This window comes from Leptonychotes weddellii, chromosome 11, assembly GCF_054177405.1.
Source record: "Leptonychotes weddellii isolate Sample4059 chromosome 11, ASM5417740v2, whole genome shotgun sequence".
Taxonomy (NCBI): Eukaryota; Metazoa; Chordata; class Mammalia; order Carnivora; family Phocidae; genus Leptonychotes; species Leptonychotes weddellii.
The window spans coordinates 76,674,735-76,689,809 of NC_138379.1; the positions used below are offsets into that span (position 1 = coordinate 76,674,735).

At 51.3% G+C, this 15,075-nt stretch overlaps 1 protein-coding gene across 14 annotated transcripts in view; it reads right to left on the bottom strand.

Moving 5' to 3' along the window:
• Positions 1 to 15,075, bottom strand: part of PKNOX2 (PBX/knotted 1 homeobox 2) — a 293,351-nt gene that overhangs the window by 12,486 nt on the left and 265,790 nt on the right. For 12 of the 14 annotated variants that reach the window (XM_081799167.1, XM_081799176.1, XM_081799168.1 and 9 more), the window contains 3 exons: positions 9,351 to 9,480; positions 8,789 to 8,886; positions 7,859 to 7,978 (listed from right to left, as the gene is read on the bottom strand). The exons of 1 other annotated variant lie outside the window; for it this stretch is intronic. In XM_081799167.1, coding sequence (XP_081655293.1) covers positions 7,859 to 7,978; positions 8,789 to 8,886; positions 9,351 to 9,480 — 348 coding nt within the window. The remainder of the gene's footprint in view (positions 1 to 7,858; positions 7,979 to 8,788; positions 8,887 to 9,350; positions 9,481 to 15,075) is intronic. One more of the 14 variants, XM_081799177.1, reaches the window with a different exon arrangement.

Here is a 15,075-nt window from a genome sequence, read left to right on the forward strand (position 1 = left end):
AGATCTGTGTTCTGGTGGAAAGGAGCCTACAGGACTCAGGGACAAACCACAGATCTTGCTCTAATTTCACGGGGCGGGCTAGATCTGAGGAAATTCCGAGATGGGTGAGCACAGACTTCATCCTCTTGCCTTTTCCTGGGCCCTGCTTCCACTTCTCCACCTCTTCTCAAAGCCCCAGGGCCATCCTGTGACCCTGCCGTCAGCCTTCCGAATCTGAGGCCTCTGGCTGCTAGGACTTCAGGGTCAAATCTCTTAAAACTATATTCATGATGATGTAGATAAAACTTTCATCAGATTCTCAAAAGGTCAGGGGCCTCGGAGAGGTGAAGAACAATTGTTAGAAACCTTTCCCCTGGCACCCCACTGGTTTGCCTCCTCAAAAGGCTGTGTTAAACAATATTCTAATCTTCATTTGCTACCACTAACAAGCACTGGCACTCTTCCCATGAAGCTGATCTTAGCCGAGTGGGAGTAAAAAAGTAAGCTTTGGAACTAATTCATACTAAGCTGTGAATGAATGATGGCATCCTGGCCTCTCCATTGGTACCTGTTTTTGACAGGCATTGGGTACTTTTAAGTGGATCTCTGATGAGTGGAATTTCAGACCATGTGACAAAGTTAAAGGAAAAAGTAGCAGACAACATAACAATAAAATAAAATAAAATAATAAAAAAAAAGATATTCTGGAACAAAAATGGTCTCTCTAAGTCTCTCTGAGCTATTTTTTTGCTTTTCAAGTTTTCTTACTTTTCCCCACAGATTCCCGAGAAGTGTCAAGATTTCTCTGAGCTTTTTCTGAGACAGGGCAGATTACGGGGACTCCCGGAGTGAGACGGGAAGCATTTGCAACAGTAGCTGTGTCTGGATCAGGACAAAATACTTTCACTCTCATCTTATTCCATCCTCACAACACTGCTATGAGCTGGATATCGTGATTCCCATTTTAGAGCAGAGGAGATTGAGACCTGATGAGGTCCAGCAACTTGTCCCAGGTCCCCTGGCTAGGTAAGAAGGGGTGCGACACTCAAATCCAGAGCCTGCCTCCCTGTACCACGCCCGCTCCGTGGACCACACTCTTTCTGTTTGTAAGAGACATCCCCGTTTCCAAGTCAGCTGGCGATGGATCCCATAAGTGGGTCTCTGACAGGGATCGATGTACAGGTCCTTGGGGCTTAATACAATGCTAGGCACAGGGAAGGTGGCAAGCAAGACACACCAAGAATGTTTGTTGAGTCACTGAAGATCACACCAAGGCACAGAGGCAACCAGCTGGACTTCACATCCACACACCCTCCTTGGCCGGGAGCCCACGGGCAGGGCACGAGCTGTACCCGGGGGGTGCGGCAGCCGGCATCCCCCAGCGGGGAGGAGCCCACGTGCGCCGGCTGATGAGTGGATAAACAAAGTGTGGGCTGTCCGTACAGTGGAATCCCGTTCTGCCCTGAAACAGAAGGAAGCCCTGAAGCATGTGACAATACGGATGAACCTTGGAAGCCTGCTGCTAAGTGAGAGAAGCCACTCACAGAGGGCCATGTATGATAAATTCCATTCATGTGAAAGATCTGAAATCGGCAAATCCATAGAGACCCAAAGTCGATTACTGGTTTCTAGGGGCCGGGGAGCGATAGCTAAGGGGTACAGAATTTCTTTCAGGGATGAAAATATTCTGGAATTCGACAGTGGGGATGATGGCACAACTCTAAATATACTAAAAAAATCTCTGACTTTAGTTACAAAGGGTGGATGGTGGTATGTGAATTATATCTCAATTCAAAAAAAGTCACAGAGAGAAGGCCGCCAGTGCATTTTGTGCGCTCGGCTTTTGTGACAGCCGCAGAGTTCATACGAGGGCGCTGGAGCCAGGCCCTCAGCTGCGCGAGGCGGGGTGGACGAGCAGGGTACAACTGTGACGCTGGCCAGACGCCATCCCGGCACTGAGGATGTGAGGGATGGAGAAGGGAGAGCGAAGGGAGGGATGGTGAGGCGGCCTCACCATATCTGAAAACTAGGGCTGGCAGATAGCTCTCCTGCCCCCTTCCCAGGACAGGGCTCTGTGTCTCCATGGAGAGCCTCTGCTGACAGCATCTGCTGAGAGCTGGGGGTCCTCTTTGCTTCACCTAGACTTTGCGTGGGAGTCGAGAGCTGCCCTGGTTTCCTGGGTCAATGCAGAGCATTGTGGGTGAGGAACTAGAGCCCTGAGGTGCCACAGACTTGGGTTCAAATCCCACGAGATGTTGGGGAACGTGTTCCCTTCTTTGGGTCTAGTTTTGTTGCTGGTAAAATGAGGATAACAGGGCACCTGGGTGGCTCAGTTGGTTGGGCATCTGCCTTCAGCTCAGGCCATGATCCTGGGGTCCTGGGATCGAGCCCCGCCCACATCGAGCTCCCTGCTCAGGGGGGAACCTGCTTCTCCCTCTTACCCTTCCCCCTGCTCGTGATCTCTCTCTCTCACTCTCTCTCAAATAAATAAATAAAATCTTTGAAAAAACAATGAGGGCAATAGTAGTACCCAGCTCCTCTGCTGGTTGGGTGGCTTATATGAGATGGTGCCCGACGATGCTCAGCATGAATCTGGCCCCACGCAGTGGCGAATGCCGTGGCTCTTTTGATGTGATGCGGGACCTGCTGGGGCTTGGTTTCCTCTCTGGGATTTCCCCACATGCAGAGAATATTCTGTAATGTTGCTCCCGTGCTTTGGTGGCAGCGACACAGAGATCAGCCATATTTTGGATGGGAATGAGCAGAATGATGGGGCCAGGGCGAGGGGCGCTGGGGTCCGGAGCAGAGGGGATGGGGGCAGAAGCCAGGCAGGAAGAGTAGCCCTCTCCCTCCATCCTCTGTGGAGAGGACCCTCTGCGGGGGTTCTCCCCCAGCCTGGGTTTGCTGGGGAGTGATTGCTTCCGGCAGGAGTTTGGCCTCTTTGAGCCAAAAATGCAATAGCAAGAAAATATCCCGGGATTCTTCAGGGACCCCAGAGCAAGCAGCTAATGGATGAAACCTTCCCACTCTATTGCAGCCTGACAGAAAAGGCTCTGGGGTTTAAGTCCCACCTCAGGAGCACTCTGTCATCGGAATCCATTTCTGTAGCTGCTAATGCCACACAACAGTGGAAGTGACAAGAAGCCTCAGACACAGGACAAAAGGAATCAAAGAATACTAACTTCTCCCTGAGGGAAAGAAGACAACAGGAAAAACTAGGATTCACTACAGAAGTTTGAACAAACAATCTCTACTAATGGAGACTGTAGATTTACGATGCTCTCCGTTTCTTCCGCAAACCACGACACTGCCGTTCACATCGTCCCGGGTGCTCGAGATGAATAGGCTACTGTGTAGAATGTTCATTAGACCATTTATCTGCTTATCAGGAAGTCGGCACTGTTTGTATCCAGACTGGTTTATGCCAGTTACATGTGTTAGTGTAATGATGTAATGTAGTTACTCTGTAAACCAATAAAATGTAAGTGCAACAAGAAAGTTATTCTTGCTAAGCAAACTAACTGGACTGCTTTGGAAAGACTTGAGACTCTGATTTCCTTAAAAATGCCGTGTAGTGAGGACCTCTGGGACAAATGTAAGTGGCTGGAATACGTAACAAAAATCTAGAAAGATCCTACAGCCAGGTTACTTCCCAGACATCGAAGTTCTTATCCAATGTTAAATAAAGATGGAATTTATAGATGTTCTATTACAGGAGAGGTTTGTGCAAGTAAAAGGACAACCTCTCCTCAGAGAAAGATCTTGGCCCTCTATCAAGACATTAGCAAATCAATATATATGTGTATCTTCTAAATTAAAATAAAATGTATCTTTTTAATGGCTGTTCCCTTCTTCAACCAACTTTTCCAATTGGCCAATCAACACATGGGTTGTCCCCACTGCACTGGATAGGATAGGAGAACATCCATTGGATACTGAAATCTGTCCTTTTTCATACATTTTCTACCCTTTTTTCCTAAAATTGAACAGCTACTTTATGCCCATACGGTGTTACTGAAGAGTTAGATTTCCCATGAGCTACAATCTCAGAGTTGTTCCTCAAAGAGACAGTGAAAGCAAGGTGGGGGAGGGGGGCTTCGACTAATCAAAATATGTTTGGGGAAAGCTTCGAAACCATGCCCCCTCTTGCAAATTCGCAATGCCCCTAGTACACTGAGAATCAAGAACTGAGCTAAACTTTGTATAACCCAGATTTTCCCAAACTCCTTTACCCCATCTTGGGAGCAACACCTATAACATCCTATAAAGGTACACACTTTGGGAATCAAATCTTTAGGGTCCACGTAAGAGGTATAACGTATGATCCCTTTTCTGGAGCAATTTACAATTGAGTCAGAGATATGCGACATGTACGTTTGACACAGACATATATACGCAGAACAGGTAAGTAACAGTGTTCGGCAGGATGTTTTTTAGGTTTAAATGATGGTAAAAATCAGTAGATGTTATAGATCAGAACAACAGGTCAGGCATCCACCTCTAATTTTCACAAATTGTGGGCCTTGGTCTCAAAAACTTGCTCTTAGTCCATGGTTCTAGATAGTTCAAAGAGGATTCACATTTCTTAAATGTGCCTATGTACCAGGTTTGGCTCTTTATATAAGTTATCTCATTTAATTTTGTAAGCGTGGGAAATGGGTATTATCTTTTTTTTTTTTTTAAGATTTTATTTATTTATTTGACAGAGAGAGACACAGCGAGAGAGGGAACACAAGCAGGGGGAGTGGGAGAGGGAGAAGCAGGCTTTCCGCTGAGCAGGGAACCCGATGCGGGGCTCGATCCCAGGACCCTGGGATCATGGCCTGAGCCGAAGTGTGAGCCTAAGCTCACACTTAACGATTGAGCCACCCAGGCGCCACCGGGTATTATCTTTTTTCAAAGAAATCAACTCCAAGAGATTGCACAGCTGGTGGCGGGACCTCAATTCGTACCCCTGTCTATCTGGCTTCGAAGCCTGCCTTCTTTTTGCTATGCCCTTGTTACCCAGTCTTTATAGCCTCTCCTGAGCTGGGGTTTGGGGGCCTGTGCACCCACTGATATCTGGGTAGCCAGACTGATCCATGGCCAAGCCTGGGTCTGCAGAGGACCCCTGTGCCAGGCTGTGTCCCTAGAGCCTGGACTTCTCCCCATCCCCTTCCTTCCCCAGTCCAGAAGTTCTGAGTTGTGACTTTTTTTTTTTAAAGGCCTGGGGGTCACTCCCTTGACCTCTCCTGATGGCCACTGTGAGGAAGGCATTAAGCGGGGGAGGACTTTGCCAATGTTAAGTGCTTTATTAATAGTATCCGCACTGAGTGCACTCTGAGCTGGAGAGGGTCCAAGGGTGGGAGGGTGTGGGCAGAAAGTCTTACTCATGCTTTTCAGCAAGCCCTCTCCGTGGTTCCCCGTCTCTTTTGTGGAGCTGATCTGGGTCCTTCCTTCTCTTCTGCTTTGTGCTCAGCGACTTCCCCCTCTCTCTTCTCCACCTCTACCTTCCTCTGCCATCCTCTGTCCAGGGGGCAGTGGCCACGGAGTGGAAAGAAACGACCCTAAGCTATAGAGGGGTGCTCAGCAGGGAGGGGGGCAAGAGGGCAGCCTGTGAACTGAAGTCTGAGGTCAGAGGGCAGACACAGCCAGGAGGGGCTGATAAGATGACCCTCCAGTCTCAGGCTCAGACTTACGTCCGGGGCAACATGCAAGTGGGGAGTGGCAGGTAGCTGAGGCAGGAGCCCCGGCACAGTGCGGGGTGCTGGCCTGGGGGCCTGGGCTCGTGGGCAGGGGAACTGGTCTGGCAGACTCTTCTCCCTCCTAGCCTTTTCTCCCCCTCAGAGGTGAGGCTGTGGGTGTGTTCACATCAGTCGTCAAAAATGCATGGCGTGGGGGAGGTGGGGCAGGAAGGACAGGGCACTAACATTGATTAAACACCTCAGTGTGCCAGGGTCTTGGCAATTGCTGCATTGCTTCCTGGTTCTCTTCACAAGAGGTGAGTGTGTCCAGGTTACAGAGTCAGAGGTAAAGTCTAGACCTGAGCTCAGGTTTGGCCGCCGCAGGAGCGCATGAGCTTTCTACCACACCTGCAGCCTGTGGTTACGCATCACCGTGCTGCAGTGGGTGGAGCCGGCTCTGGACCCATGGAGGGCGCGGCGGGGAGAGGAGTGCCTGTCCCCATCTTGGGTGTGATGGCCAGCGCACACAAGATCCTTCCCCAGGGAGCCCCTCTTCCCACGGCTGGGCTGGGAGCTGTAGCAGGGACACCGGGCTCGCAGGGCCACTGGGGCTCTCTGGCGGTGTGGAAAACCAGAACAGGCAGGAGGCCTGGCATCCCTGCCCCCATCTTCAGCCACTGATTCAGAGCTGCTCCCAAGAGGCCTGAGGATGGACCTGGCCCTGGCTCCCGGGCTTCATCACTAGGCTCTCAGAGTCTCTCCGACCTCTTCCCCTCACCTTGACCCTCGGCCTTCCAGCCCCCTCTCTCCAAATTAGGTTCCTGGTTGTTCTCTAGGTGGTGCTTTCAAAGTGTGCTTCCTTAGCAAAGCCCTGGGGCAGCCCCAAGACCCTGGGGGGGTGGACATATTGGGGGCGGAGAGGCAGAGCCCCAGCCCCACATCGGTCGCCACAGAGCAAGTCTTCCTGTTCATTGGGTGTGCGGGCCCAGCGCTTCTGGGCCAGAGTCCCTAAGATGCCCGTATGGGAGAACCACAGCCCAGGCTCAGGCTCCGTGGCTTCTGGAGGTACTCCCATTTCAAATAAAGGGTTGTTGATTGACCAACTGATTAATTCCCACGATCCATTTGATTTCTATCCCCTCTGAAGAAAGAGTTTCCCTTACTCCTGGTTCTTCCTCACAGGCCAAGACAAGACAGTCCCTTGGTATTTGTTTGTATGGGTCTATCTTGGTACCGCCATGCCAGGCCAAGGCCTCACAGACTGCGGGAAGCCTGCTGGTGCTTCCAGAATCTACCTCCCACCCTGGGTACACACACACACACACACACACACACATGCGCGTGCACGCACATGCACACACACCCTTCACAATCGGCCCAGACATGGCCATTGGCCTTCATTTACTGCTACAACTCTTGGATGATGCTAGGGGATTATAGTTTTGAATTCATTCCTGACATTCAACCACAGCCCTGGCTGTTGCAGCTAACCCCGCACATAGCACGTAACTGCTATCGTGTTAGTGCACACAGCAGGCTCTTTATAGACATTACGTTTATACCCGAGGCTTGGTCGCCATTTTACGGAAATGGCCATAGAGGCTCAGGAAGGCAGTTGTCCTGCACCAGAGCTGAGCTGGTTGTGTGAGGAAGGAGATTCCTCCCTGGGCTGCTCTTCCAGACCTGATGGTCGCAGCCACCGCTGCCCAGCCCGGTGCCTCAGCCGGCTGCTCTGATCGGAGGGACCGGGGAAAGGGGACACATCCGCTGCTACCCCAGCGGTGAGGACTCTGGGAAACAGAAGAGTCCTGGCTGAGGATCCACATTTTCTTCCCTGGGAGAAGGGCAGGAGAGCGCGTGGCCACCCGCAGCAACCACCGTCCTGGCCCCACAGAACCTCACCCCGTCCCTGAAACACTTGCCCAGTCCTTAGCTCTCCTCAGAATATGTCTGTCCTCATTCCCTCACTTGATGTCACACTTCTTCATGGCAGCAGCAAGCACCAGAGAGCCTCCCAGCTTTAGGTCCCACTAAGGTGGGTCCATAGTGGTCCCTCTCCTCTGCCTTGGCCTCTGGAAGATGGGATCCCTACCAGAGAGCCTCTCTCCAGGGCCACGCCCTCTGTAGATCCAAGGATGACCACAGAGTCTGGAACCTGGGGGGTTATTCATACCCCACGCTGCCACTCCACATCCCCAATACACACACACACTCACCATGAGATGCTGGAAGAGCCAAGAACGCATTATATTGGTGGCATGCTTGGGCAAGACTCCTCGTTTGTTCTTGGACTTCTTATCCTCATTGTCCAGGAGGGAGGTGAGGTCAAGGTTAACCTTCAGGGCACGTGGAGAAAAAATCAGCATCAGCAGCCTGGCGGGCCAGCAGCTAGGGACCTGTTGCCATAGTGACGGCAGGCTCTTGCTGCCAACCCCCTTTTCCAGCTCATTCTTAGGGCCCTGGGGAGGTCACCTTTCCTTTTACTCTGCACCAGCCCCTCAGAGAATGGGAGACAGGGAGAAGGAGAAGAAGGAGGAAGAGGAGAAGGGGATGAGAGAGGACACAGAGGAAACAGGGACATGCAGAGGGTAGAGGAGAGACAAATTTGCCAGAAACCATCCACTAGTTATTAGCATTTCTAGGTTAGTTTACGGTTTGCAAAGCACCTTCCTCTCCATTACCGTGGTTAGCACTGACAGCAGCCCTGGAAGTTGGTAGGGCTCTGGGCAGGTGGTGTTAATCCCCCCTCTGTGGATAAGAGCTCTGAGGCTCGGGGAGGTCAGGTGACTTATCCAAGATGACAGAATTAATGTCACATCTCAGGCCTGACTTCAGATCTTCTTCCTCCCCCAACCTGTGTGTGTGCTCTATCCCACTGAGCTACAGAGTGGCTCCGGCTAGAGACCAGGGATAGGAGGTGCAGAATCCTTTGACATAACCTTGAGGGGTAGGGAAATCCCAGGAGTTGATAAAGCCTTTCAGACCCCCAGCTTCCGATCTGTAAACTGGGGGTAATGATACCTCTTAGAGGAATAACGAGGATTAAGTGAGTCACTTGTGCAAAGGGCCTAGCAGAGAGCGAACAGTTATGGTTGTCCACCCCCCCACCTGTGCACATGAGCACACGCCTGTGCACGCACACTCACCTGTGTATTCTGGATCTGGATGGCTCCCTGGGGGATTGCTTGGGTGACCACCTGACCCTGGGAGGTTACCATGGTAACTGGCTGGTATAAGGCTCCACCTGAGGAGACAACCAGTTTTTGGATCCCCTGCCATGGGGGTTGGTAGGAGTGAGGGCAAGCAGGATTTCCAACTCACTTGGCACTCCCATGTAAACACCTTCTATTCTGGAGGCACTCAAGCCCCTGTTGGGAGTGATGGGGTGGGAACAGGGTCCAGAGAACAGAGCCTCTGGTGGGAAGTGTTTGGGGCAGGGACAACAGCTTTACTTGGTCTTTGAGAGACTCATGAGACTTTGACCCAAATTTGTTCCAAAATACCACAATCAGGCCTTGGTGCTAGCCATCTATAAACTTACAGAACACTTTAGTCAAGAAATTGAACTGGAAGCCCCTCCTTGGCAGGGGGCACCCCTCCCATTTCCTAAGATTGTTTGTACGGTACCCTGCCCTCCCACCCCCTGGAATCCCCTTGGGGCCACCCCTTCTCCTCCCAGGGGTGTTCCCCATAATCCCCTGCACCGACCTGACACCACTTGTGAGTTGACGGTTGTCATGGCGATGTTGCCCTGCTGGAGCGCTGAGGCTGGGACCACAATCCCCTGGGGGTTATTGGAGACTCCAGACATGGAATTGGGGGAATTCTGCAGGAGGTCCTGGCAGTAAGGGAGGCGTGGTTTGTGACAATGTCACTAAATGCTTAGAAGCCACAGCCCCAAACTCCTCCTCTCCCTTTCTCCCTTCCTGTCTTCCTTCCTCCCTTTTTCCTGAGCCTCCCAGGACCCAAATCTGAAAGGCAATTCTCATGGCCTTCCAGAAGCAGTGAACAAAGTCTCAATATTAAAAACCAACCAACCAACCAACCAACCAACCAACCAGCCAGCCAGCCAGCCAACCAACCAACCAACAATATTTATCCACTTAGCCATTCCATTCTTCTGAAACCTGAGACACAAATCATCTCATAAACCAGTGGTCCCCACTTCGGCTTCACTTTGGAATTTCCAATACTGATGCCTGGGTTCTAACCCCAGCGATTCTTCTAATTCCATTGGTTGGGGGTGTGGCCAGGGCTTTGGTGTTTTTCAAGCTCCCTAAGTGGTTTTAACGTGTGGCCAGGGCCGAGAACCAGTCTTTATCTGCCTAGCACCTCTTCACCCTTCACACTGAAATGTCTCCAGATGCCTTCCCTGACACCCTCTCCCCCCGAGAACCTCACTTCCTCATGTACCTATATCACATTATTTATTACACCCAGCTCCACACAAAAGTGGCCTCCAACATTCTATCTTTGTATCCTGAGCATCTAATTCAGGTGCCTGGCATACAGTGGCCACTAAAATCGTTGTTCAATAATAATACAAAAACATCCACCCTAGCCTCTTTACAACCTGCCTTCTAAGGGCATGTCATAGGAGCCTCGACCTCAAGCCACCCTTTGGCACATTTCATCTATTCTTTCCTTTTCCCCAGGCTGCCAACACAGAATCCCACTGCAGACAGAGTCCTCCTTTGCCCCACACTGTCAACCAGCCAGCCCCTGTTTTTCCCAGGAAACAATCCATGCAGTTTGTTTTTGCAGCAGTCAAAGCAGATAAGAAGAGCATTTTTTCCTGGCAATCTGGTCCCCTCGTTATTGCCATGTCACAGCTGGGCCAGGAAGTGCTTGGGCCTGATATGGAGGGACTCTGCATACCATGCACAAGGGGAGGGAGCTTGGTCGCAGCCTCCAAGAAACATCAGTAAACTCTCCCTGCCTGGGGGTTCAGCGCTTGCTCGGGGTGGGGAGAAATTGTGGGGAAGGAATTGGGTGTGCGAGAGGTTGGGGTCTCTAGGCTTTATTTGGAGAAAGCAAGAACGGTGGCGAATGAGGTGCAATGGAAGGAGCTCTGGGAGACTGGCCTGGGTCCCTGAGCGCCTCCGACCACAGTGCCTCATCTGAAAACAGGGCTTGAACCAAGTAACCTGTCTGATGACCATCTAGGGCTGACGCTCTCATGAACACAGCTTGGAGTCATAATGCATGAGCTGTAAGAATTTAGACAGGTAAACAATCAAGAAAATAGACCACCACTGACTTTCGTTTTAGGACTGGGAGAGAAGCTTGGGCTTTCAGCCTCCAGGGAAGGTCTAGAGTTTCTTGGAGCCAAACTCTTGGTCTTCCCACTCAAGCGGTTCAAGTCTAATATTGAGGCCCACCTTCCGAAGCCTAAAAATTGGAAGAGCCCTTAAAAGCCACATATTCCAACTCCCTGAGCACAAATAAGGAACTGAGGCTTCTTAGAAACCCAAGTGACTCACCCAAGGCCCCCAGCTGGTTCACAGCAATGGGACTAGAACACAGCCCTCCTTCATCCACAAATACTGAACACCCACCTTGTGCCAAGAACCGGGCTACGAGGTGCTCCTGGAATCACAGGGGTTCAGTACATAGTTACTGCAGGCAAGGTGAACAGGTGAAACAATCAAACCCCAGAAGTACAGAGGCAGCATGGGCTACAGAGGAAAGACCATAGACTTGGGAATCAGCAAATCCCGGCCCTTCTGGGAGCCTCAGTCTCATTTATAAAATGTGTATGGCCCAGTGCTGACATCCAGGAGCCCTCAAAGCCTGTTTTTCAGCTCTGTGTCCATCTAACATTGACCCTGCCCCCGTCCCGACATCCCCGCCAACCATTCTCACAGGACATAACCAATGCTGGTGTTATTTGAAGCTGAAGCAAAAGCTGGACGGTAAATGTAATAGAAGAGGGTGTCATCTCTCCATGCGTTTCACCCTAAAACTAATGGAAATGACTTTTCACTAATCTCTCGTCTGGAATCATTCATGCCACGGTACTCCTCATCGGGGAAAGGCATTTGGGAATTTCAAACATAAAATGTTGCCCCAGACTTGCCTTTTCCCTGAAAAAAAGTATCCAGCAAGGTTAGGAAAACACAAGCGAAATCAGTAAAATAAATACAAGATGTGGGCCTTGGGATTCAACCAACACACATTTTCGCCAGCCAGAGGCAGAAGGGTGAGCTATCGCCTGGATACTTCATCTGCTTATTCACACTCTGGCTGGTTCTCTGCCCTGTGGTCTTGCTGGCCTCCATGCCAGGTTCTGGGTTTGGGTAACTAAAGGCAATTTATGCATTAGATCAGACTCTTCTCTTTCTTACCTTCTCCTACTCTGGGGTCGTTGGCTGGGACATGCCGAGAGGCAGCCAAGTTGTATCAGCAAAGGAATGGAGTATCAAAGTTCACGGGCAGAGACCACGGGCAGAGCTAGGGCTAGTCCCATCTTAGCTGGGCAAAAAAGCGGAAGGAAAATCTGGGCCTCCCTGAGGTCTGGGGAAATAATATCCATCCCCTACATTTGTAAAAATGAGCTGTTTCACACACTGGCCTGAGCCCTGCCATGTTTCCAGAGACAGAGTCTCAGGGTCATTGAACCAGACCCTCTGTGATCTGTATTTGTAAAAACCGCCCTCAGCTGGTTCCAAAGACCAATGGCTCTGAAACTACCTATTTATTACACACATCGAATATTAGCATTCTTTTACCATGCTATTTCATTTTAATCTCCTCACTACTATGGGAGAAATGATTTTATTTGCCTGAAGAGGAACTGAGGTCCAGAGAACCAAAGTGACTTCCTGGAGTCACACAGCTGTGCCTTGAACCCAGGTCCTTTGGCTCTGAGCGCAGCGCTGATGCTCGCTTGGAGAGATGTGCTTTGGAGTCAGACATCCCGGCTCCACGTAAGCAGGGAGCCTGGCACATGTAAGCACCCAATAAATCACTTTCCACTTCCTTTGGCTAAAGCCACTCAATGAGGGAGCTGAGTTTGGCACATCCAGGATTTAAAAACTTGTCCTAGAAGGTCCTAGAGCCGTTTGGGTTCTTTACTTAGCAGCAGTGGAGATTCAGCTGGGACTGCACACCGAGCCGCGGTGGTCAGTCCTCACCTCGCGCCCCCTTCATTCCTGCCTCCTCTCCGAAGACATTCCCGGGCCCCGGCCAAGCCCCACAAGTGGGAGCTGCGACCCTGTCTTGAATGAGCTCTGTGACCTGACTGCAGCCATTTCAGGGGTAGCGGTGGGTCTAGCTCTCTTGAGCCTTTGTCTCTACAGAGACGTGGGCTCTGAATCTCTGGGAACAGTCTACGGCTTTTCTGAGGAAGGAGCTACTATGGCAGCAGTGGAAGCCCCTTGGGGAGAAAATGTTGGCTAAGCACACAGTATTTTTATCTTCTTGACAGCTTCCTCTTGGGGCTTATCAGACTCCCAAGCAGGTGGATGATGCTCTGTCTAGACCCAAACAGAGCTGTTTCCTTCCAGGCTCCTTAGCGCCCATAAAGAGGTGAGAAGCACATGTGAACAGGTTTTAGCGACATTCTTCAGCATTCAGAGTCTCACATCCCTGCCCCAATTGTCCAGGAACCAGGGGCTCAGAGCTGGTTATCTAGCTCAAGAACTCTGCCTTGTCCCACCAGGATTGGCCGTGGCGTCCCCAAGCCTCTGAAAACTGCTGGAAGCCTGGCTTCCCTGGTGGAGCCATCCCACCAAACTGGGGTGTGTGTGGGCTCCTACTTTCTAGTAGTAAGATTTGCTTTCCCAGTAGGACAAGGTCCTAAAGCTGAAAACTTCCCTAGAGTTTCCTGGGAATGACATCTCTGGGCCTGGACCAAGGGACCCAGGACTTGGATGGAAACCCACAAGCTGGGCTCCACAGGCCTCCCCAGAAGCTGTCCCACTGACGATCCTTGTGTGCTGTTTTTCTGAGACACAGAGAGGCAGAGAGCCTCTCTGAAGTGGGCAGAGCAAGGTAGGGGAGCAGCTTTAGAACGGCTGAGAGCTCGCACCTCCTAAACCCCGTGGACCAGCTGCAAAGCCTTCACTGCCTCGCGCCATCGGCCATGGTGGTCACTGGGTGAGTTTTACTCCAAATCTCATTTTGGAAAAACAATAACAAAAAAGATGATTTGTTCAAAAGGAAGGCCTTCCTAAGGACAAGTGAAAGGTTCTGGGATCGCGCTTGGAAGCGGAGGGTGCTCGGGTGGGGTGTGTGTGGCACGAAGGAACGGACTATGGCTATGAACTCTGACCTCATGGTCTGATGTCAGCCCGGGAGGAGCCGGCTCAGTCCCTGGAGCCACCAGTCTTCACTGTTAATCGGGAAAGGGCTTCTGTTGCCCAGGGAAACGAAATTTCCACCAAAGGAAGAAATTCCCGGAATAAACTGATGGGAGGAAGAAAGGAAGGAGTGAAGGCAAAGATGGATAGAAAAATTTTCCTTTAAGTTATTTTGAAATAGCCGGAATGTTTATTTTACTAGGATGCCTGTGGAACAGGGGACATGAACTAGATGACACGGCAACGGTCCTTCCGACTGACGATTTTAGAAAAACCAATGCCATTCCCTAGGATCTATTGTGTGTGTGTGTGGGGGGGTTGGTAAGCAGGTGGGGGGGGTAGGAGTTGGAGGGGGCAGTACAGCCCATGGGGCCCCGCTGTCTGCCATCCACCTCCAGGCCACTAGGGGTCTCTGCTGATCCACCAGCACAGATTGCTCTCCCCCAAACCTCCCCAAGCCTCCCGGGAGGACAGGTCTGTGGGCTAACTGGCCTGGGCTGGCGGGTGGGGACTTTGTCTGGGGTGTCTCACTTCTGCTGGAAAGCTTGGTCCGGACTCATCCTGGGCATGCCTGTGGCCCATGCTCTTGACTCCTTCAGTGCTTCCTGGTGGCCTGATATACTGGACATAAAGCATAACGGTTCTCTTTCTTATGCATGTGTCTTCTTTCCCTAGCTTTGGTTGCAGATATTTTGAGGGAAAGAGTGTTCTTTCTTTGAATTCCCCTAAACTGCCTACCACAGTGTTGGGTGCATGACAGATGCTCAGTAAACGCATGGCCTGACTGGGCTTTAGCCCTGGGATAGCATGCGTGCGTGTGTGTGTGTGTGTGTGTGTCTTACAGGGGTGGGGAGGTTGCCCCTGTCCCCAGACACGCTGTTCCTGGCAGTGTCCCTCCATTCTGGCAGGGCCAGAGTCCTGTCTTTGGCTGGGAAAAGCTGGGCTCCCAAACTCAGGGAATCCAACACGTGTAAACAAGCCACCTAATCCTGTTGCTGTTCCGCTCCTGCTGGGGACTTTAGTCTCAAGGGAAAGGCACTTCTGGCCCGTGGGGACAAGGGGCAGCTACCACTCCTAAGGAACGTTCCTTCTGGGAAGGAGAGAACTGCTCAGGTTTCACTGGCCTGGCA